The sequence below is a fragment of the Rhinolophus hipposideros genome, assembly GCF_964194185.1.
Source record: "Rhinolophus hipposideros genome assembly, chromosome: 1".
NCBI classification, from domain to species: domain Eukaryota; kingdom Metazoa; phylum Chordata; class Mammalia; order Chiroptera; family Rhinolophidae; genus Rhinolophus; species Rhinolophus hipposideros.
In genome coordinates this window covers 136,435-155,426 of record NC_138047.1, presented here as the reverse complement: position 1 = coordinate 155,426, position 18,992 = coordinate 136,435, and the positions used below count along the sequence as shown (strand labels likewise).

Sequence of the window (18,992 nt, the reverse complement as noted above, 5' to 3'; positions counted from 1 at the left end):
ACAAGCTCACTGATTAGTAAGTTCGCCGAGGCTGCCCCTTATCCTCAAGCAATCAGAGCAGTGCTGCTACTTCTGAAAGATAAAGGTCAGGACCTGGAGGGAGCTTTTGGGTTCGGCCTCATCCTCAACCAGTCGGCTACAGTCAGGGGTCTCATTCATCGTTCCTTGCATGTTTTGTTGACTGTCCTGGCCCCATGAGACTGTACAGAACGTTTTGTTAGGACATAGAAACCCGACCCGACTTGAAAATTCAGTCCTGTTTCCTGGGGCACTGTGAACACTGAGAAGGTAAATACTGATTCAAGAAGGGCATACTTTATACTAAAACACTAGACATCCCCACGTGCATCTATAGGACACCACTTGGGGTCAACTTGGGCACCACCAGTTGTCCTCGAACACTTCACAATACTAGTGTTTCTCAATGCACACTTAAAGAACTCATGAAAAGAGCAAGGTTTGGGCAAAATTATAATGGGGGAAGGAGGGGAATCTTGGCTTCTGAAGCCGTGCCTGACCTGGACCATACATAGAGCTTGGCAGTGTTTTCTGCTGCAGGCTGACCTACAAGCTGCATTCTGCGATGACCCCTGGAGCTGGACGGTCCTTCTATAATAAACAAAGTCAACGATGTGACAGACTTAAAGCCTCAGGAAGCAGAAGTGACGACAGAGCATTACATGGTCTTGCTGTCCTGTGAGGACTAAGTGTGCTGCTATTTGGAGGATTCCAGGTGACCCTGTGCGCCCCATCCCAGGACAGGTGGGGCAAACCTGCAAGAGCCAAGCAGTCCAAAGGAGAGAGGGAATTCCACACCAGTCTGGAAAGGAAACTGTTGGGAAAGCATTTGAATGAAAGCTCGGACTTGACCAGAGTGCAAGCTTGGTGAAGAAAGGAATTTCAGATTTAAAAGGCCTTTGGAAAAATGCCTTCCTATGTCATCAAAAATGGTGAAATTCATCATCCAGCTACATCACAAGCTAAAAATCCCAGTGTTCTGGAAGCATGTTTGTGTAAGACAGTGAAACATGACTCTACAACAGACTGCTATGATGAGGCGCGGGATTTGGGAATGGAAGAAGAGAAGCCTGACGAACACTGGCCTGGACTCTTGGTGGCCGGTTGCCATGATGTTGCTCACATTCCTTCAGACCACAGGACCAGTTTGACTAGAGCTGTGTATTTAATGTCACAATAAGAGGTGGCCGAGTGTTCACAGCACAGCGCAGGATGTGACCTGCATACTCCCATGTGCAGTTCGGGATGTAAAGTACCAGTTTCTAAGCCATGTCTGATGCATGTGGCAGTCGTACAGATGTGGTTTCATGATAGATTTGGAATTTATGAAACGTTTCTTCTTCCAGTATCATTAATCTTTGGCTTGGACATGCCTGTTTTCTTTAAGAGGAGTTCTAATACTCCCTCTCCCATTTTCATCATATTTTCAGTAAACAAGAAAGCAGTAAAGAGACAATCAATGTGTGTCTTGGGGCAGAATGACAGGACCTCCCTGCACTGGGATTGCCAATGAAGGTTCCACTTGGAGAAAATGCTTACCCTCTCAAACCATGGAAGTGCCTGAGGCCTCAGAACAACTTTTCAATGGCCTCTCCAGCAAGGCAGCGAGGGTTCCAGGACAGTGGAATAGTGCTAACAAAACTCTTGTAATTCACTCTTGGGACTTCAGCAACTAGGGGCTAACACACCACTCAGCAGAGCTATTCTCGTCATCTTCACCAGGGTTTGGTTGGATGAGTTGCAATCTCCTTTGTGAAAAAAGGAATTTCCCTGTCACTGGCTGGGATTCACCACCGAATCCCGTCTACTGTTGGCCACACATCCTGGTGAGTCCTTAGAGCACTAATTTGTGATAACAGTGTGATTTAAGCTATTTGACCCTCTTAAAAAAATGTGGATGTAGACACGTGGAAAAAAATATGCAGCTAATTGTTGGAGGTTCAAGGCCCACCATTGCTTGAATAATTCTTAAGATTTCCATGTTGAAACAAGTTGAATAAAAAAAATCTGAAACCCTCACAAAACTGTAGGGAAAATTTGTTGAAGAGTTTCTTATGGACTAACAGTAGATGACAATAAACTGTTAGCTCATTGAAACCCACTAGTTAACCCTTGTTTCCAACATTGCCTGGGCTGTGTTAGAACCCCTGCTGTCAAGAATTACAGACCTGGGATGGCCGGATGGCTCAGTTGGTTAGAGCACAAGCTCTCAACAACAAGGTCGTGGGTTCAGTTCCCGCATGGGATGGTGGGCTGTGCCTTCCGCAACTAGATTGAAAATGGCAACTGACTTGGAGCTGAGCTGCGCCCTCCACAACTAAGACTGAAGGACAACAAATTGACTTGGAGCTGATGGGTCCTGGGAAAAACACACTGTTCCCTGATAAAGTCCTGGAAATACACACTGTTCTCCTTTCCCAATAAAATCTTTAAAAAAAAAAAAAGAAAGAAAAAGATAAAAATTGACAAACTTAAAAAAAAAATACAGCCGTGAGGAATGCACACTTTCTGAAATATAGACCGTGGCGGCAGCTGGAATGTGTGTTATACTGCTCACAGCATTTTTGCATGTAGCAGCATGTTGACATCCCGGCGCAAGTGGCCACAGGGCTTCCAGCTGCTGGGAAGTTCTGTCTGAGTGTACAGGGATTCTGAAAGAATTTGTTCTGTTTTCTGCTGCCAAATTTTCATGACCACAGAGTTTTAGGTCATCTATTTACACCCTTCAGACACCCTCAGGTTGGGAGGCAAAAAGACCGTTGTAGGCAAAACTGGATCACTAACTGGGGTTTCAAAGCGTTCTTCTAGCGTAAGAAAGAAGCCATAAACAATGTTCTAGTACAGTTCTCACCTGGGTGCTGACAGGGATGAAGACTGCATGTGTTTAAGACTGTAGCTTCAGTTAACCCATCTGTTTGTAGTAAAGCCCGACAAACTGCATCTATTTCAGCATCTCCCTAGGATATATATATAATACTAATTTTAATTTTTATTGGGAAATAGTGTGTTTCTCCAGAGCCCATCAGCTCCAAGTCGTCCTTCAATCTAGCTGTGAAGGGTGCAGTTTAGCGCCAAGTCCAGTCGCCCTTTTCTTTTTTTTCTTTTTTTAAGATTTTTTTTTTAATTGGGGAAGGGGAACAGGACTTTATTGGGGAACAGTGTGTACTTCCAGGACTTTTTTCCAAGTCAAGTTGTTGTCCTTTCAGTCTTAGATGTGGAGGGCGCAGCTCAGCTCCAGGTCCAGTTGCCGTTACTAGTTGCAGGGGGCGCAGCCCACCATCCCTTGCGGGAGTCGAACCGGCAACCTTGTGGTTGAGAGGATGTTCTCCAACCAACTGAGCCATCCCAGAGCTCAGCCTTTTTCAATCTTTAGTTGCAGGGGGCGCAGCCCACCATCCATGCAGGAATTGAACCTGCAGCCTTGAGAGCTCACGCTCTAACCAACTGAGCCATCTGGCCTCCCTTACGGTATTATTTTATATTTTTGTTGCATTTGCTTTCTTAATGTTCTTTCTGTGGACTGTCTGAGTAAGGCAAGATCATTCATTGGCAGAGACAAAACGGCAGATAATCAGTGACTTCCCGGAGATTTGGTCAGCGCCCTGGCCTGACCTGTAAGCACAGCCTCTTTCATTTTCCGCTTACCTTCTTTACGCTGTATGAGCAAGCCTGGGCTTTGTATCGCCCCGTGGCCATGTCTTCTCAGGGTTTGCACTGCCATTCCAGATGTTCCGTTGTTACTACTGAAAGAAACATTCTCATTATTGCACCTAACTTGGGACACTGAGGAATGAAAATTTCCCGAAAAGGAAGACATCTAGGAATTGTTCAGCTCTTTTATCCTTGCACTTCACAAACATTTTAGTGGCCATTCCAAAAAATGGAGTCTACTGAGGTGAAGGAATTCAAGAAAAAAAAGAAAGAAGAAAAAAAAAAAAACCTCTGACCAGCAGGTAAAGGGGGTCTTAGAGAAGAGAGAGCTGGGCTGGAGCAAAGCTTTGAATGTGTGTCGCCTAGGCTCCTCCAGCTCTGTCTCCCATTGAGTGACACGCAATTATCTGCAAATATTGAGAGTCACTGGGGCTGTTGCCCGGAATCCTCTGAGGACCAAAGCATTATCGCATTTCGATTTCATGGCAAATATTCTCAAACACAATGTGTATGTTCACCTGTGCTTCCGAGACTTGGCATGGAAGTTTGTCACGTCACAGCCGCACAAGGACAGTGAGGAAGATACCCGGGGACTTGAGCAGTGGGATGGGGAAGGCAGCACACTGTATAGGCATTGCTCTGAGGTCATCTGCGCAAAAGATCGCCGTGACTCTTCCCAGGGCATAGGACTGACCGACCACTGTGAAGGAGCAGCTAGCTACCGCCATCACCGCTGGAACTGTAGGACTCAGTATCACTGAACCTCCTCCTCGGGACTCCACCCGCACTTCACACAGATGTCTATGATCGGCACAGCCAGTTCCTCCATTGCATCTCCCCTCACAGAGCACGTCCCCCTCCCTGTGGACTGCAAGCTAATCCACACCAGGAAATGACTTATGTCTACTTATGTGTCCCTATCTCCTCTTCTCATGAGGAATCCTATTGGACACCAATCCTATAGGTTCAGGGCCCCCTTATACGTCATTTAACCTTAATCTCCTCCTTACAGGCCCCGTCTCCAAATACAGCCACACTGGGGGTTAGGCCTTCAACATGTGAATGTGGGGACGATGCAGCCCACGACGTGACTCCTCCATGCTCACCTGTGCCATGGCCTGCATGTGTGTGTTCCTCTGAAATTCACGTGTTGAACCCCTTTGATGGTGTTTGGGAGCAGGGCCTTGGGGAGGCAGGGAGGTCACCCTGGGGGGCCCCAATGATGGGGTTGGAGCCCCTACAATAAAAAAACAGACCCCAGAGCTCTGTCTGCTTCTCCACGAGGTGAGGACATGGCAAGAAGGCACCGAGAAGTGGGTCCTCACCAGAGCTCACCACATTGGACCCTGGTCCTGGACGTCCAACGTCCAGAACCCTGGGAAATAAATGCATGTTGTTTAAGCCACCCAGGCTGGGCCATTTTGATATTGCAGCCTGTGCTGACTGACACAGCCAGCATCTGGAAAGTAAAGATTTCCATGATCTGAGCACTGTGCTCAGTGCTTCCCATGAGCACTGAGAAGCCAGTGCTTCTCAGAGACCAGCTGTCACGCAGGGTGTCAGGCAGGGTCTCAGCTCCCGCTCCCCACATAAGAATGCAGGTCATGGTGAGGCCAAACAGGAACACCCACAGAGCCATAGATGGGGGAGTCATATCACTATATTCTCACCGGCGGCACCCGCCTCTCTGCAATCCGCTCTTGCTAGCCCCCCATTTGCTGCTAGCATAGTCACAGCAGTTATATTAGTGGCCAATGGCTCACTGGTTACAGCTGACGGCCAACTAGCCACAGCTGATGGCCATGCAATCACAGTCGATGGCCATTTACTACCTGAGCCAGCACCTTTCCACGTGAGGCCGAGAGCCTGGACACTGCACTCCTGGCTCTGGCCCCACACCAGCTAAGTTCGTTTCATCGGAAAAACTGGCTATTCCTCTCCCAGGTGACAGACAGCACAGTATCCTTTAGAGCGCCCTTAAAAACCAAAGAATAAACAGGGAAAAGCGATACTTAAAAAGAAAATAAAGCTGGGTAATGTCAGTAGCCCACAAATATCCGATTGACTGGATTTTCCCGTTCTCAGATAAATATTTGACCGCACACACACACACACACACACACACACACACACACTCACAGTGGGAACTGTATACCTAATATCGTTGGGGAGAGGCGACAACTGGGGACAACTTCATGAGGTCCTTTGCCAGCACCTGACCAAATGGACAACACAGCTCTGATAGACTTGGGGTTTGCCCCAGTCACGGGGGCAGGGGAAGAGTGCCTTCTTTTCAACAGTGACACCAGACACAGACCTTCGTCCCTGATAAGCCTTGTGAGTCATCATTACTCAACTCCAAGAAATCCCCAAGCAGGCAAATGCCTCTTAAATCACCTGGCTTTGGGGAAGGTTCCAGGGGAGACTGTGGGCATGTCCCCTCCAGCTGCTGCATGCAGGATTAATGGCAGATAACCTTCATCCTGAAGGAGGACCCAGCACAAGCTGCTCTTGTGGGACAACAGATGTCCCACCTGAGATGTTCCCAGCAGGTCCCTGCAGTCATCATGGCCGACAGCCCACTACCTGGGCCTCTGCTGCCACCTCGTGTCCCTTTGCAGGAAGGCCCTGAAACACCTGTCGGAGGCCTGGGCTGCAAGCCATGGTCAGAGCTCCTGGGCTCGGGACCACAGGCAGGGGCGTCGCCATGAGGTCTGGGATGAAAGCAAGCCACTGTGCTCCTGACCTCTGGTTCTCCTTTCTCCCACACTTCACTTTCTTGGTGAAACCCAGATGAAACAAACAAGAAAAACAGAGAATGGGGACACGGCATAGGGTGGGGCTATGTCCAGGTTGGTTAGGGTGGCATTGCAGGTCAGTAAAGGCGTGGTTGTCTGGGGAAGATTGTTCTGGGCAAGGGTGACAGCAAGCAAAAAGCCCTGTGGTGGGCACTTGGCATGATTTGAGCTACTTCTAAAGTTATTTTGAGGCCCCTTGGCCGTCACCGAGAAGTCAGAATGCAGATGGTGGCTTTCAGGTGCCAGTCAGATGACAAAATTGCAGGGTTAATGAGATAAGGACATGAGACTGAAGAAAGCAAGCTCCTCCACATGCAGAGAACGTGTCCTCAGCCTCCCTGCTCCCAGCTGTCTTGACTTCCCTCCACGTTTCATGGTATGTGAACTTGTCAGGGTGGTGACAGGGCACGGCACAGACACACCTGAGTCAGACCCCACCCTGCAGATGGACACACTCACAGCTGAGATGCCGGCCAAGCCACTGCGCTGACTGTACTATGAAATTGCCATCCAGACCAGTGGCTGTCTCCGTCCTGTTCCCCAGGACACACAGGGGGCCCAGAAGACACAAGGTGCGTGGAGGTCGGCCGACAAGGGTTGACGTTTCCAACAACAAAGCCATTTGTTCCAAATATAGCGAGAAAATAGAAAGTCAACACACGGATTGCGACTTTGTATCTGCAAGAGTTGGGGGTGCCTGTGAAAGAAGACATTTGGCTTCAAATGGTAAAACTGCACAAAACCACGAGCAGAAGAAGCCCAGGCCCGGCTAACTGCAGGGGTGCAAGGAACGCCAGGGGGGCTTCCCCAGGGGGCTCAATGTGCCCTCTTCACCCAAGTGAAGACTGAAGTATCTTTCCTGAGAGTCCGCCAAAACAGTTTCAGAAAAATGAGCTTCTGCGGACTTGGCTCGAGTCGTCTGTTGGTCTTAACCAGTTCCAGGAGGGGTGACATGCTCTGGCCAGGCCCTGGGTGTGGGGAGACATTCATCTAAGTATGGCGTCATCAAACACGGGTTCTACGAGTTCGTTTATGACTGGAAAGGATCAAACAGCCAAGCCCAACATAAGTTCCCAGCGTTTTCAAGCTCCCTGTCACTTTCATTTGTTCACAGGGACAATTGCTTTGTTTCACTAACCCTTTTTAAATGCCAGCCAAGCAGCAAGAAGTGGTTGTAAGTTTGAATAACTGTCATGAAAGCAATTTCAGTAAAAATAAATACACCACATAAAGGACATACTTACTCAAAAAGCAAGACCCTTGCCAAAGACGTCGAGGAAGTTACAGGGAAGGGCACCATCTAGTGGCTCACCCGCTCACATTGCTGCCGAAAATCAACCTACCGTACTTTGCAGTGTATAATGTGCACTTCTTTTGCCCACATCTGTGAGGGAAAAATAAGGATGTGCATTATACATTGGTAGTACTAATTCCATATCTATATGTTTTTAATTCTTTTATTTATACTTCTGAGTTAAAAGTGTAACTCTAGAAATCAATAACAATATCTGCTTGCAAAATAATACCTTGGGAATACCATAATCGGTTTTGTTGAATTTATGAGGAACTTGCAATGACGAAGAGTTCTTGGCCTTCTGTGATGTGTAAATATCGTAAATTTGTTACTGGTACATAAAATTTCTCGTACCTTGTATCTGTTCTTGTGTTTTGTAATTATTTGTTACATAAAATTTCTTGTACCATGTATGTTAAAAAATAAATGCTAAAATTCCTTTATAATACAAAAAACAAGTGCCTAAATGTAAACAAATAAAACTTTGGATTAAACAACTAAAATGAAAGATTTTTTTCCCTAAAAGTTTGGGCCAAAAATGTTGATGCGCATTATATACAGTAAAATACTGTAGAGGCTTTGGGAATTCAGCTCTCTTTAGTGGAAAATTATTTATCATCTAGAGGAAATAAGGTGACTAAAGAGTAGACATCATTTTGCATCTTTAAGGGAAGCCAAGATCTAACTGGAAACAATGAGGAAATTCACAGACACAATAGTTATACAGAAACTATTTTCATGTCATTTCATTGTGTCTGTGATAAATTAAACATTGCCTCTGGCTTACTATGGGAGGATGAAATTTCCAATATATGACTGTAAAGGTCTCCAACTACTATATTTCACTGATTCTAACAGGTGTGTTCCTCATTCACATTCATCTGACCCAATAAGGCCACTCCTGGTTGGATTTTGCCAGTCAACAACGTTGAATACAAACGTGTAAGTCTTAGTAATGTAATAGTAAGCGCAAAGGACAAGTCCCCAAATTCACCTACCATGTGATATCATTTCATAAGGTTCAAATTGACTCAAATGAGAGAAACTTACGTTTTAGGACAGCATACAGATGTAATAAAATTTTGTGAAAAGTAAAACAAGCACATCATTTTCTTAGGTCAGGGACACAGGGGATATTATCAGGAACAGAATTGTTATTGTCAGAACTTTAAAGTAACACGAAGTACACAAATGTGCAAAATACATTTGTGCCATGGAGGTCTCTACATCAAGTTTGTTTCTTGAATTTGTGCTGTGTCTGATGTTAAACCAGGTTTGAGCTGCTTCGAGACAGACTGTGGGGCACAGAGGGACACAGGACCCCTTTCTGCTCAAGATTTCAAAGGAAAGAGTGTGGATGTTTATCACTGGGGTTGTCCCCGAGCCCAGGCAGGGCTGCTCGGCGAGTTCCTAGAGTAACAGAACCTTAGAACAGAGAGGGAGGGACCTCAGAGGCCTGCATGAGCCCCTTTAGTTTTAGGTAACTAAATGGAATTGATGATGCAACAACAGAGTCTTTTTCCCAATTAAGTTAAAATAGTTCTACTTACAGACGTGTTGGTGTTAGATGGCCTATATTAAATTTTGATATAAACTATTGCTTATCAACTATTCCATAATATGTTTAAATAGTCATCATTGAAACATAACAAAAATATCTATCATGATAAATACTGGTGGAAAATAAAATGATATTGAATGTACGGAGCCAGGTAATACAAGCTCACTATCAATACAAACCTGCCATCTACATTTTTACAGAACATTAGGCTAAGCACTTCGTTCTCAAAAGCAGGCAAAGATTTAATAAAGGAGAAAGCATTCATGGTTTGCATTGCCTTTATTTTGAAAAACCTGCAACGTTTCATTCAAGACCAGGCTGACATAAGCTCCTTGGCACTTGACTGACTCAGCACTGCCCTCTGGTAAAGGGTTCAATTCGCTGACGTTGATCTCAAGGAATAGAGTCACTCGCGCTGGATCAAGGACGGAGGGTCCACCGTGAGCATGTGTGAGAGGGAACAAAGAAAGTGAGTCTCAGAGACATTTTTTTAAACCCATCTGAGGGCCAGCCTGTATGGATGTCAACTGTATTGTCAATCCAAGGCAGCTCCCAGGCCCTACCAGGAGGGAGCCTGGGCCCCAGTCCACATTCACAGATTTCAGGTCCTCTGTTCTGACACACTTTTCCTCACTTCCTGCTGGCTTAGCTCCCTGTGGTTTCCAACATAATAATTAGGAGAGGGCTTCTGCTAGGCTCCGCTCATAACTGTCAATTAACAACCTTTGGGTGGAGCCTTTGACATCCAATCATATCACAGACCTGAGGCCAGCCTGTGAAGGGATGGTCATTGGTGCAGGAGCTTGTTTCTAAATCACAGGCCAGGCTTATTGAATGAAAATAAATCAAACTTTTGAAACCCGGTCTCATTTGAATAGTGAGAATGCCTCCTAAAATACGGAATCTGTGTTTTAATAGTTTATATGTAATTTATGTGGAAGGAGAAGAAGATCTAAGTGAGACATCAATTCCATGGGTGGGTTATCTGCTACAAATGAGTAAATAAAGGCACAACCATGAGCATGGTGAATCACTTAATGGAAATCAGTGGAGAGCATTCCTTGGGCTGCATATTTATTCCTAGTGGGAAACCGTGTATTGAATCTGGATAATTTTCTAAATCTACCCTTGCGTGTGTTAACATCATAACTAAATTGCCCTGAACACAGGCACTCTGGAGTGAACGGAAGCTAAAACACTAGAAGGAAGGGTGAATACAACAGTCTCTGATACAGATTCACACTTCTTATTGGGGTAACAAATAAAATACTAGTACTAGAACTATTCGGGGGGGCCCTTGGTTTGTACTTCAGATACCTTGTCTCCTGAAATTCTGCAAAACCGATGAGGTGAATTCTATGATGGTTAGCTTACAAAGGAGAGTGATTCTATGTGAGGGAGGTTAAAGTGCTAAGCAAATTTCCTGAGAAGACTGTAGTAATCTATTTCTTTGGGTTAATTGAAACTACCTCTAAAATATCAAGTCGAAATTTATATCTTTCCAAAAGAAGAAAACTTTTTATCGTTTATCAAAATTGTGAAGAAACAACAAATTAGAAACTGCTTTGTTCTATTTATACCTATTTTAAAGTGACTTCTTTTCCAAGGAGTAGAGGCTATAAGAAGTCTGTTTGGAGTAAGTTAGATTGTTACAATGACGATTGTCATCATAATGACAGCAGTTGGTAATATCAGCTTGAAAGTTTTCAAAATACCGTTTATTTGGTTCTTACTACATAAAAGACACTGTGCTAAATACTTCATATTTTCTATCAATATCATGGATAAAGGAGTAAGCTTAATGATTAGTATGTTGAGAGGTTGTTGAAATGAGCCTACTTTATAATGATATGTCCTCCGAATTTAAAAACAATGGATCGAGAAGTAACAAAACAGGTTTTCCTCCGTTGAGCTTCACGCAGAATAAATACGCTGTTGCTTCTGTCTTGTTTCCACCATAAAGACATTTCACTAATGAATATTTATTTCACTGCCACAAACAATAACACATTAAATGCTGTCTAAATGCTATCTTGGGCATTTCTTCCTTATTCTGTCCTCAGAGATGTACCCACATATTCTTTCTCTAATTGACAGGTATTTGTTTTGTTCCAAAGCTCCAAAAAGTGATGTCTGAACATTCAATTAATTTTTATTTCCTTCTGTTTCTGGCATGTTAAAATTCTTCCTTCATATACATAAACTAGAATATTATAGAATGTTATGCTGAAAAGACAAACAATTGGCAATAAAACTTCTCAATTATTCTGTGAAATAATGATTCTGACCAGTAAATGAAGCTCAGGGAAAAATACATATATGTCATTATATATAACATATATAATGATATATATAATATATATGCATAACAATAGGCTACCTCTTTTTAGGAATATAAATCTGACAGTTTTATGCTATAATATCAACAACAGAAAAATGAGACATTAATTTTAATAAAGTAAATATCTTACTTTTAAAGACCTGTGTGGCATGTCATAATACAGGAAGGAGATTTACTTTAACACTGTGGTTGACAGCATAGTAACCCCCAGATATGTTCATGTCTTAATTAATCCCTGAAACATGTGACTTTGTAAATGACAATACAAAGCAAGGAGGAAGTAATCTTTTCACTGCGTTAACTGATTTCAAGTTTGTTCTCCAAAATGTGTCAAAAATCCACAGAAAATCGTTACAGTATTTATATTTTTAAGTAAATACAGTTAAGGCTACATTTTATTAAAATAAATGATTACTTTAAAGTATAAAATGTTCCTATTGTTATTCATTCTTGAAAAATACAAAAATATAGAAAAACGTACATCTGCTTTCCTAAACTTCCTTTCTGGAACACTGAGCTTGTGTGGTAAAGTTGAACGCTGTAGTCAGCGGCATGGAAACATTATTCGACTATAGACGAGCTAGACAACGCAGCAAAAATGTTAAGGTAGCAGATGGAATTAAGCTTGCCTATCAGATGTCCTTGAAATGAAGAGATTATTTTGGACTCCCTGGGTGGGCCTTTGTAAGCACCAGGGTCATTCAGTAGAGAAGCAGGAGAAAGACTGAATGGAGAATGAAAAAAAGATGGAGGAAGGGCCAGGAGCCGAGGAACGTGCGTGTGTGGCCTCTCGAAGCAGGAAAAGGCAAGAAAACGAATTCTTCTTAGAGCTTTCTGGGGAAGCACATCCCAGGCCAGTGAGACTCCTGTCAGAGTTCTGACCTCCAGAACTGTAAGACAAGCAACTGTGTTGTTTTAAGCCACAAAATGTGTGGCGATTTGTTATAGCATCAACAAGAAACGAACACAGACACAGCAGACACTTACTAACTCACCATCTGGGAAGTCTCATTGTCTCCTGCTCCAGGACCGCTCATCCCACCCATCATTTTGTGATGGAATCTGCCTTTGCCCGCGCTGAGCACATCGCCTTACATGGCCCAGTAACTTCCCTTTTACTTTCCTGTAATCTATGCTAGACTACTGGTTTGTTGAACATCAGGACCACATCCTTCATCTCTGCCTGAAGAGCTCATCTCTAACCTTTTATCCAAAACTCAGCAGCGGCAAAAAATGTAGGTAGTCCTGGGATCTCAGCACTTATTTACCCAACCAAAGAGTGGTTCTGAGCACATGGCGCTCCCACCCTGGAAACCAATGACAAAAGTATTATAAAGTGTTACAAGTGCTATAAAATAATTTGTCACGTAGATCATGTAATTCCTGGCCACAGAGCAGATACAAGGTCAAACACAATAGGTCTGTGTTGTAACCAACTGTGTGACTGTGGATTAGTTACACCAGCTACCAACTCATTCACAAGGAAAAAGTAGCATTTGGATTACTGTTAAAAAGTCTGAACCACACAAAATTTGAGAAGTGGCTAGCCTTGGAAAAGACATATTTGAAGCAAATGTCTCTGGAAGTTTCCAAGTTTTATTTTTCTCTCTTCATTTTATCCCTGGTACTTATCTCCTTTCCCTGTCAATGATTTTCCTTACACCGTTATTTAATATAAGTCATTTGCTTTCAATGTGAATTTAAGAAAATGGATATTTGCAATTCAAGTATTTTGCTCAGACAGTTCTGTCTCCTGCTAGAGTATTTTAGGCATCAGCGAATGTGTGGATGCAAGTCCTTTCTCTTCCTCAACTCCAACCCTAAAACTGCACCATAAGTCGGGGGTGCAACCTAGCGACTGATTCTGAGGTCATTTTAATCCTGAGGGTTTTTCTATTACAGGAAGCAGAAACAAAATTCCAACCATGTGTATTAAAAGCACAAGTGAGGAAAGTAAAACTTTCAGGCCCTTAGAAAGAAATATAGGCCTTGGGGTAGGTGCCGAATTACGTAGCCGTTTGAAGTAGCGATTCAATTATTTTCCCCTAGAAATGACAAGATTTATTGTATCTGTCCTCCAGTGACCTACTTCTAGGTTTCTATTCCCGGCTTGCTCTATATTCCTTCAGCCTCTCTGCTTCTCTCTCTCTCTCTGGGTAGTACACACTGTCTTATTTGCTGTAGTTTTAAGACTTAAGAAGTCTGAAAGTCCTTAATAATATGATTTGTCTTAATTTATGCTAAAATGTTTCCCACACTGCCCTTCTTCAAAATTGTTTTGCCTGTTCTTGACTCTTTTCTTCTTCAGCTGTATTGTGGGATCACTTTGTGAGCCTGCCGTGCTTCGCCGAAAATCAGGCCTAGCCGGACCGTCAGCGCTGATGCGTCTTGTGGAGCAAAAATTAGTATAAGACCCGGCATTGTATTATATTATATTATATTATATTATATTATATTATATTATATTATATTATACCCCTTTTATATTATAGTAAAATAAGACCTGGTCTTATATTAATTTTTGCTCCAAAAGATGCATTAGAGCTGATGGTCCAGCTAGGTCTTATTTTCGGGGAAACATGGGAATCTGTTCAGATCTTTATTAGAATTGCAGTGCATTTTTTTGGTGAGAAATGACATCTTTACCATCCAGGGTTTCCTATATATGAACATAGAATGTCTTGCTATTTATTTTGGTCTTCCTAAATATCTTGCATTAAAGTGTTATGTTAGGTTCATAATTAAAATCTCCTTTTGACTCATTCCACTCATATGGGAGTATGTTTTTGCCCTTCAAGTGAGCACTTTAGCTTCCAGCTGGCTTTATTTTTATTTTTTTTGTTCATATATATATATATATATATATATATATATATATAGAGAGAGAGAGAGAGAGAGAGAGAGAGAGAGAGAGAGAGAGACCAAAAAAATGAAACATTTTAAGAAAGGAAAAAAACTGTATTAAAATTGTAATACTCAATATATACTGATAACAAAAGATGAATACAAGTCATGTGTATACATTTTTTTTGGCACCCAGTATATAGACCAATATTTCACCATCCCAGAATGTTCCTTTTAAGATCTGATTTTAAGCTGGTTATTAAGAAACAAAAGACTCAGAAGGAGGCTTTGCCCCTCCCCCTTCCTGCCTAAGAGATTCAGATGGAAGGACCTGCTTTAGCCTTTTGAATTGGGTATGGTGAGCAGGAAGGTCCCACACAGGGGTCAGCTCCTGGATTGCCAGTGTCCCATTGTTTCTGGGTGGCTTAGCAGGAATTGTTTGCCATGTCTCACTTTGAAATCCCGGGTTCTTGCCCCCTTCTCCTTTGTCCAAAATGGCAAAATCTCAGGAGATTGATAAAATGCTCCGGAGAATGGCAGTTTTGCAGCGTATTTTATACATTAGAATCAAAGAAGGAGGTATAAGCGGGGTCATGTGAAATCCATTGCTGGTACATTAAGAGAGCAGGAGAAAGCAAAGTACAGGGAGAATCTCTGGGGTAGGATAAAAAAATAAAATGGAGACACACATAGTTCTTTTACACGGGTGGATATGAGATAGTGAGTAATTAACATTACAGCACAGAGATGGTATGCAGGGAACAAGATAACAATGAGGGGTTCCGTTGGTTGTGCCCTGAGGAGTCCTACAAAGGGATTACTCTGACATTCCAAGGGCATGTTATCTTAGATGCAAAAAGACAATAGAGAGGCCCACTTCAGGTAAAGAACTTGGTCAAAGAAGCCACAGGTCCAGGATGTGACTGCCTGCTGTGACCAGCTTTCAGTTAAGAATTTTTTTGTTCCGACCATCCCATGTGGTTACTATTTGGTCTCTGAGTTTGTGGGGCCCACCAGGCTGACCTCTGCTGAGCTTGTCGGGTTGAGTATGTGGCCCCTTTTTTGTCCACACATTTCTGGTGAAAGAGCACATGCATTTAAAATTTGTATAAAAATTTCACATCTTTGTATATAAATAAGTACCACAAAGCAGGTAGCCTAGAACAGTAGAATTCACTGTCCTATAGCTGCAGAGACCAGAAGTCCGAGCTCGAGCTGTTGGCAGATTGGTCTGTGCTGAGGCTCCGGGCGGAAAACTGTGGTGTACTTTGGCACGTAGCAGCGTCAGCCCGTCTTTGCCTTCATCTTCACCTGTGTGTGGCACTACGCACGTCCAAATATCCCTTCTGATAAAGACAGCAGTCATATTGGATCAGAGAGCTTCCTAATGACCTTATCTTACCTTCATCACCTCTATAAAGACCCTATTTCCAAAAAGGTCACATTCAGAGGTCCTGGGGGTTAGGACTCCAAAATAGCTTCTTGGGGAACACAATTCAACCCATCGTGCTCCAGTCTTCACTTGACTGCCTTTCTAAGACCCAGTTACCATCTATTCTGATCAGGACTCACTTGCTGGCCTTCCTAAGGCAATGAGTTTCTTTATAACATCGGTTGTTTTGTAACACAGGATATTATTGCATTGACAATTTTTAATTTTTAATTTCATATCGCAATGATTTGTGTTAATATAAATCAACATTACACAGGAGTGGTAAAATTATGTTAGGTGCTGCTCAAAATATTTAATTATACATTCTTATTTTGTATGTGTGTGTAGGCCATCCATCAATGATGTTGTTTCCTGTGGGAACACACAAGTAAGTGGCAGTTACCAGATTTATATAGCATTTATCCTTCATAAACATCAAAACACTGGAACCTCCCACTGCCTCCGTTTCCGGCACAATTACAGTAGGGTTAATAACACCCAGCTGTCTCCCCCCAAGATGACAGAGCTGTGGGGGTGACTCAGGAGCTTTGTCACCGAAATTCTCACTAGAAGAAAGGTATGTTTGCAGAGTGTGTTTGTACGAAGAGCTTCTCATCATCACCATTGTTTGTTCTGGGTCACTGGGGCTGTCGTCTGAATAAAGGGGTACTTGGTTAACTGCAGAATCTGCTGCACTGTGGAGAGTCTTCTGTAGTCTTTTGGTCTCTTTCCCTCATGGTATTACCCTCTGCATTGCTGCCAAACCGTTTCTCTGTTCAGGACCATCACACCTGGCCACTGAACCTTCTTTTTCTTTAGAGCCTGAAGAAGGGGCAGGAAGATTTGAGTCTGTTTGCGTTCGTGGACGATTGGGAATGAGGCAGGCGGAGGAGGAGGTGAAAGCTCTGAGAACCCCGGTCAGACGTGGGTGCTGCGTCTTCCAAGCCCCGCTCACGCAATGCCCATGGGTGGTTAATCCCATATGATCCTCCCAACCCACAGCTCCGGGCGGGCCCTCGTGATCTGCCCTGCTTAAGAAGGGCAGGTGGAACTCTGGACACCTTAGCAATCACATGTGTGGTCTTCCCAGACACGAAGAGCAGGTGGGGAGGGCAGTGGTTGATCCCACACGTGCTGCGCTTTGAGCCGTCTTGCGGTTTGTTAGGGACCCGGAGCGGGACCTCTGGGAAAGGGCGTCACCCGGGAAATCACGTGGTGTAGTCCTCGGAGTCCTCCGGAAGCCACCCAGCAGGGCTAAGGCACCTGCCGGGGTCCCCAAGCTGACGCCCTTTACTCGGAATTCACCGCCAACACCTACAGATGGAAGCGTGAGCGTTCAGAGATGCAGCACACAACCTCCATCCAGGGGTTGACACGCGCAGCTGGCCAGAGGACCACGCCGTTGACCCGGCCCAGCCTGAGCCCACCGCTCATCTGCGTAGCCCCACCTCGTATCTTCACAGGCCGCCCCGCATGGGCTGAGCCCTCTCCTCTGCTGCCCACGTGGTCCTGTGTCTCCTCGGCACAGGCCCGCCCTCCCAGCGCAGCCCCGCCCCTCGCGGTGTGCGTCCCGCGCGCCGTCCCCCCGGGGCTCCGCTCCCGTCCCCGCCCCTCCCAGCGCACGCCCCTCGATGCCCCGCCTACCCCGTGCGCCGCTGCCCCACTCGGCCCTGGAGTCCCGCCCCCCGCAGCGGGAGCCCGCCCTTTCCCTCGCCAGCCTATTGGAGAGGACGTCGTCGTGCGCACGGACCAATGGGATAGCGGCAGGGGAGTGTCGCCCCCGCGCAGTGCGTCGGCATAAACGCGGTTGCGCCGCCGTCCCTGGGCTGGTCGCACAGCATGTGGCGGTGCGCGAGGCGCCTCCCCGGCGTGCTCCGGAGGCTGGGCGGTCGGTGAGACAGGGACAGCGGGTGGAGGGAAGGAGGGGAAGGGGGCGGCGGCGAGGCGACGGGAGGCTCGGGGCTCCGTCCCGGGGGCGCCGCGCCACAGCCTGGGCCCCGCGCCCCGCGCCCCGCGCCCCGCGCCCCGCGCCCCGCGCCCCGCGCCCCGCGCCCCGCGCCCCGCGCCCCGCGGGGGCCTCGTGGCCTTGCGGAGCTCGCCGGCCCGGCTGCGCGGCCGCGCGTGCAGGGGCGGGCGTGGCGGGAGCGGGGCCACTGCCGCGGCCTTCGGCGCGTGGGGCCGGGCAGGCGCGGGTCGCCCGTGGGCCCCAGCACGCGCGCCCCCTCGTTGGGGCCGGGGTCCGTGGGAGGCCGCAGGCTGCACGCGGCGTGCTTCCATTCCGGGTGGAGCCGCTGTGCTGGGGGGAAACCTGCCAACTGCTTACGGAAACGGTCCCCTGGTTCCCGCCCTGGCCGGTGCGCGCCCGAGTGGGGCCCGCGGAGCGGCCGCTGCGGGGCCGTGCGGGCTGGCGGGCCTTGCCCGGCGCGGGGCGGGGCGCGTGGGGCGCGACGCCCCCGGGAGCGTGGGCTGCGGAGGGAGCGGCCGCTTTTCCTAACGGGCTTCGGGACGCCGCGTGAAATCCCCGCCGTCCGCGAATTCACCGACGATAGTAATGTCCGTCGGTGCGGCCCCGCTTGGGGTGTGTCCGTACTCCGCTTCCTTAAGAGAACTGTGTTCGTGAGAAATACTAATGCAGAAACCCTATAAAACAGACAACACCGTTGGGGGAAATGTTATTTAAAAGTAAGTTGTGTCCCTGCTACTCAGTTTAAGGTTACCCCTGACCGGGCATAATTCTCCACCCCGCTTAGACTTCCTCTCCCCTGGTTTACAGACATTGCCTCCTTGCTTTTCTTTGTGCTCTTACCATCCGTACATATTCCTGCAACACAGTGTTAGCTGTCTGAGCAGGACCTGTTTACAGTAACCCCGTGCCTGTCCTTTTGTCCGTTGGTTCCTGGTTCAGCGTTTGTGACCCCCATCTTTGTCACGTGTAGCTGTGGTCCATTCTTATGGCTGTGCCCGTTGATTGAACAGTGCGCGGTTCACCCCTTCTCTGCTGGCCACGTCGGGCTTGGTGGAGCTGGGGGCCTTAGCAGCGGTGCCCACACTTG

At 46.0% G+C, this 18,992-nt stretch overlaps 1 protein-coding gene across 2 annotated transcripts in view; it reads left to right on the top strand.

Annotated features, from left to right (window-relative positions):
* The first annotated feature begins 17,700 nt into the window (after positions 1–17,700).
* The window catches only part of PITRM1 (pitrilysin metallopeptidase 1), a 31,341-nt gene continuing 30,049 nt past the window's right edge, over positions 17,701–18,992 (top strand). The window contains exon 1 of one of the 2 annotated variants that reach the window (XM_081056423.1): positions 17,701–17,831. In XM_081056423.1, coding sequence (XP_080912549.1) covers positions 17,779–17,831 — 53 coding nt within the window. In that variant the 5' untranslated portion in view covers positions 17,701–17,778. The remainder of the gene's footprint in view (positions 17,832–18,992) is intronic. The other variant, XR_013993802.1, reaches the window with a different exon arrangement.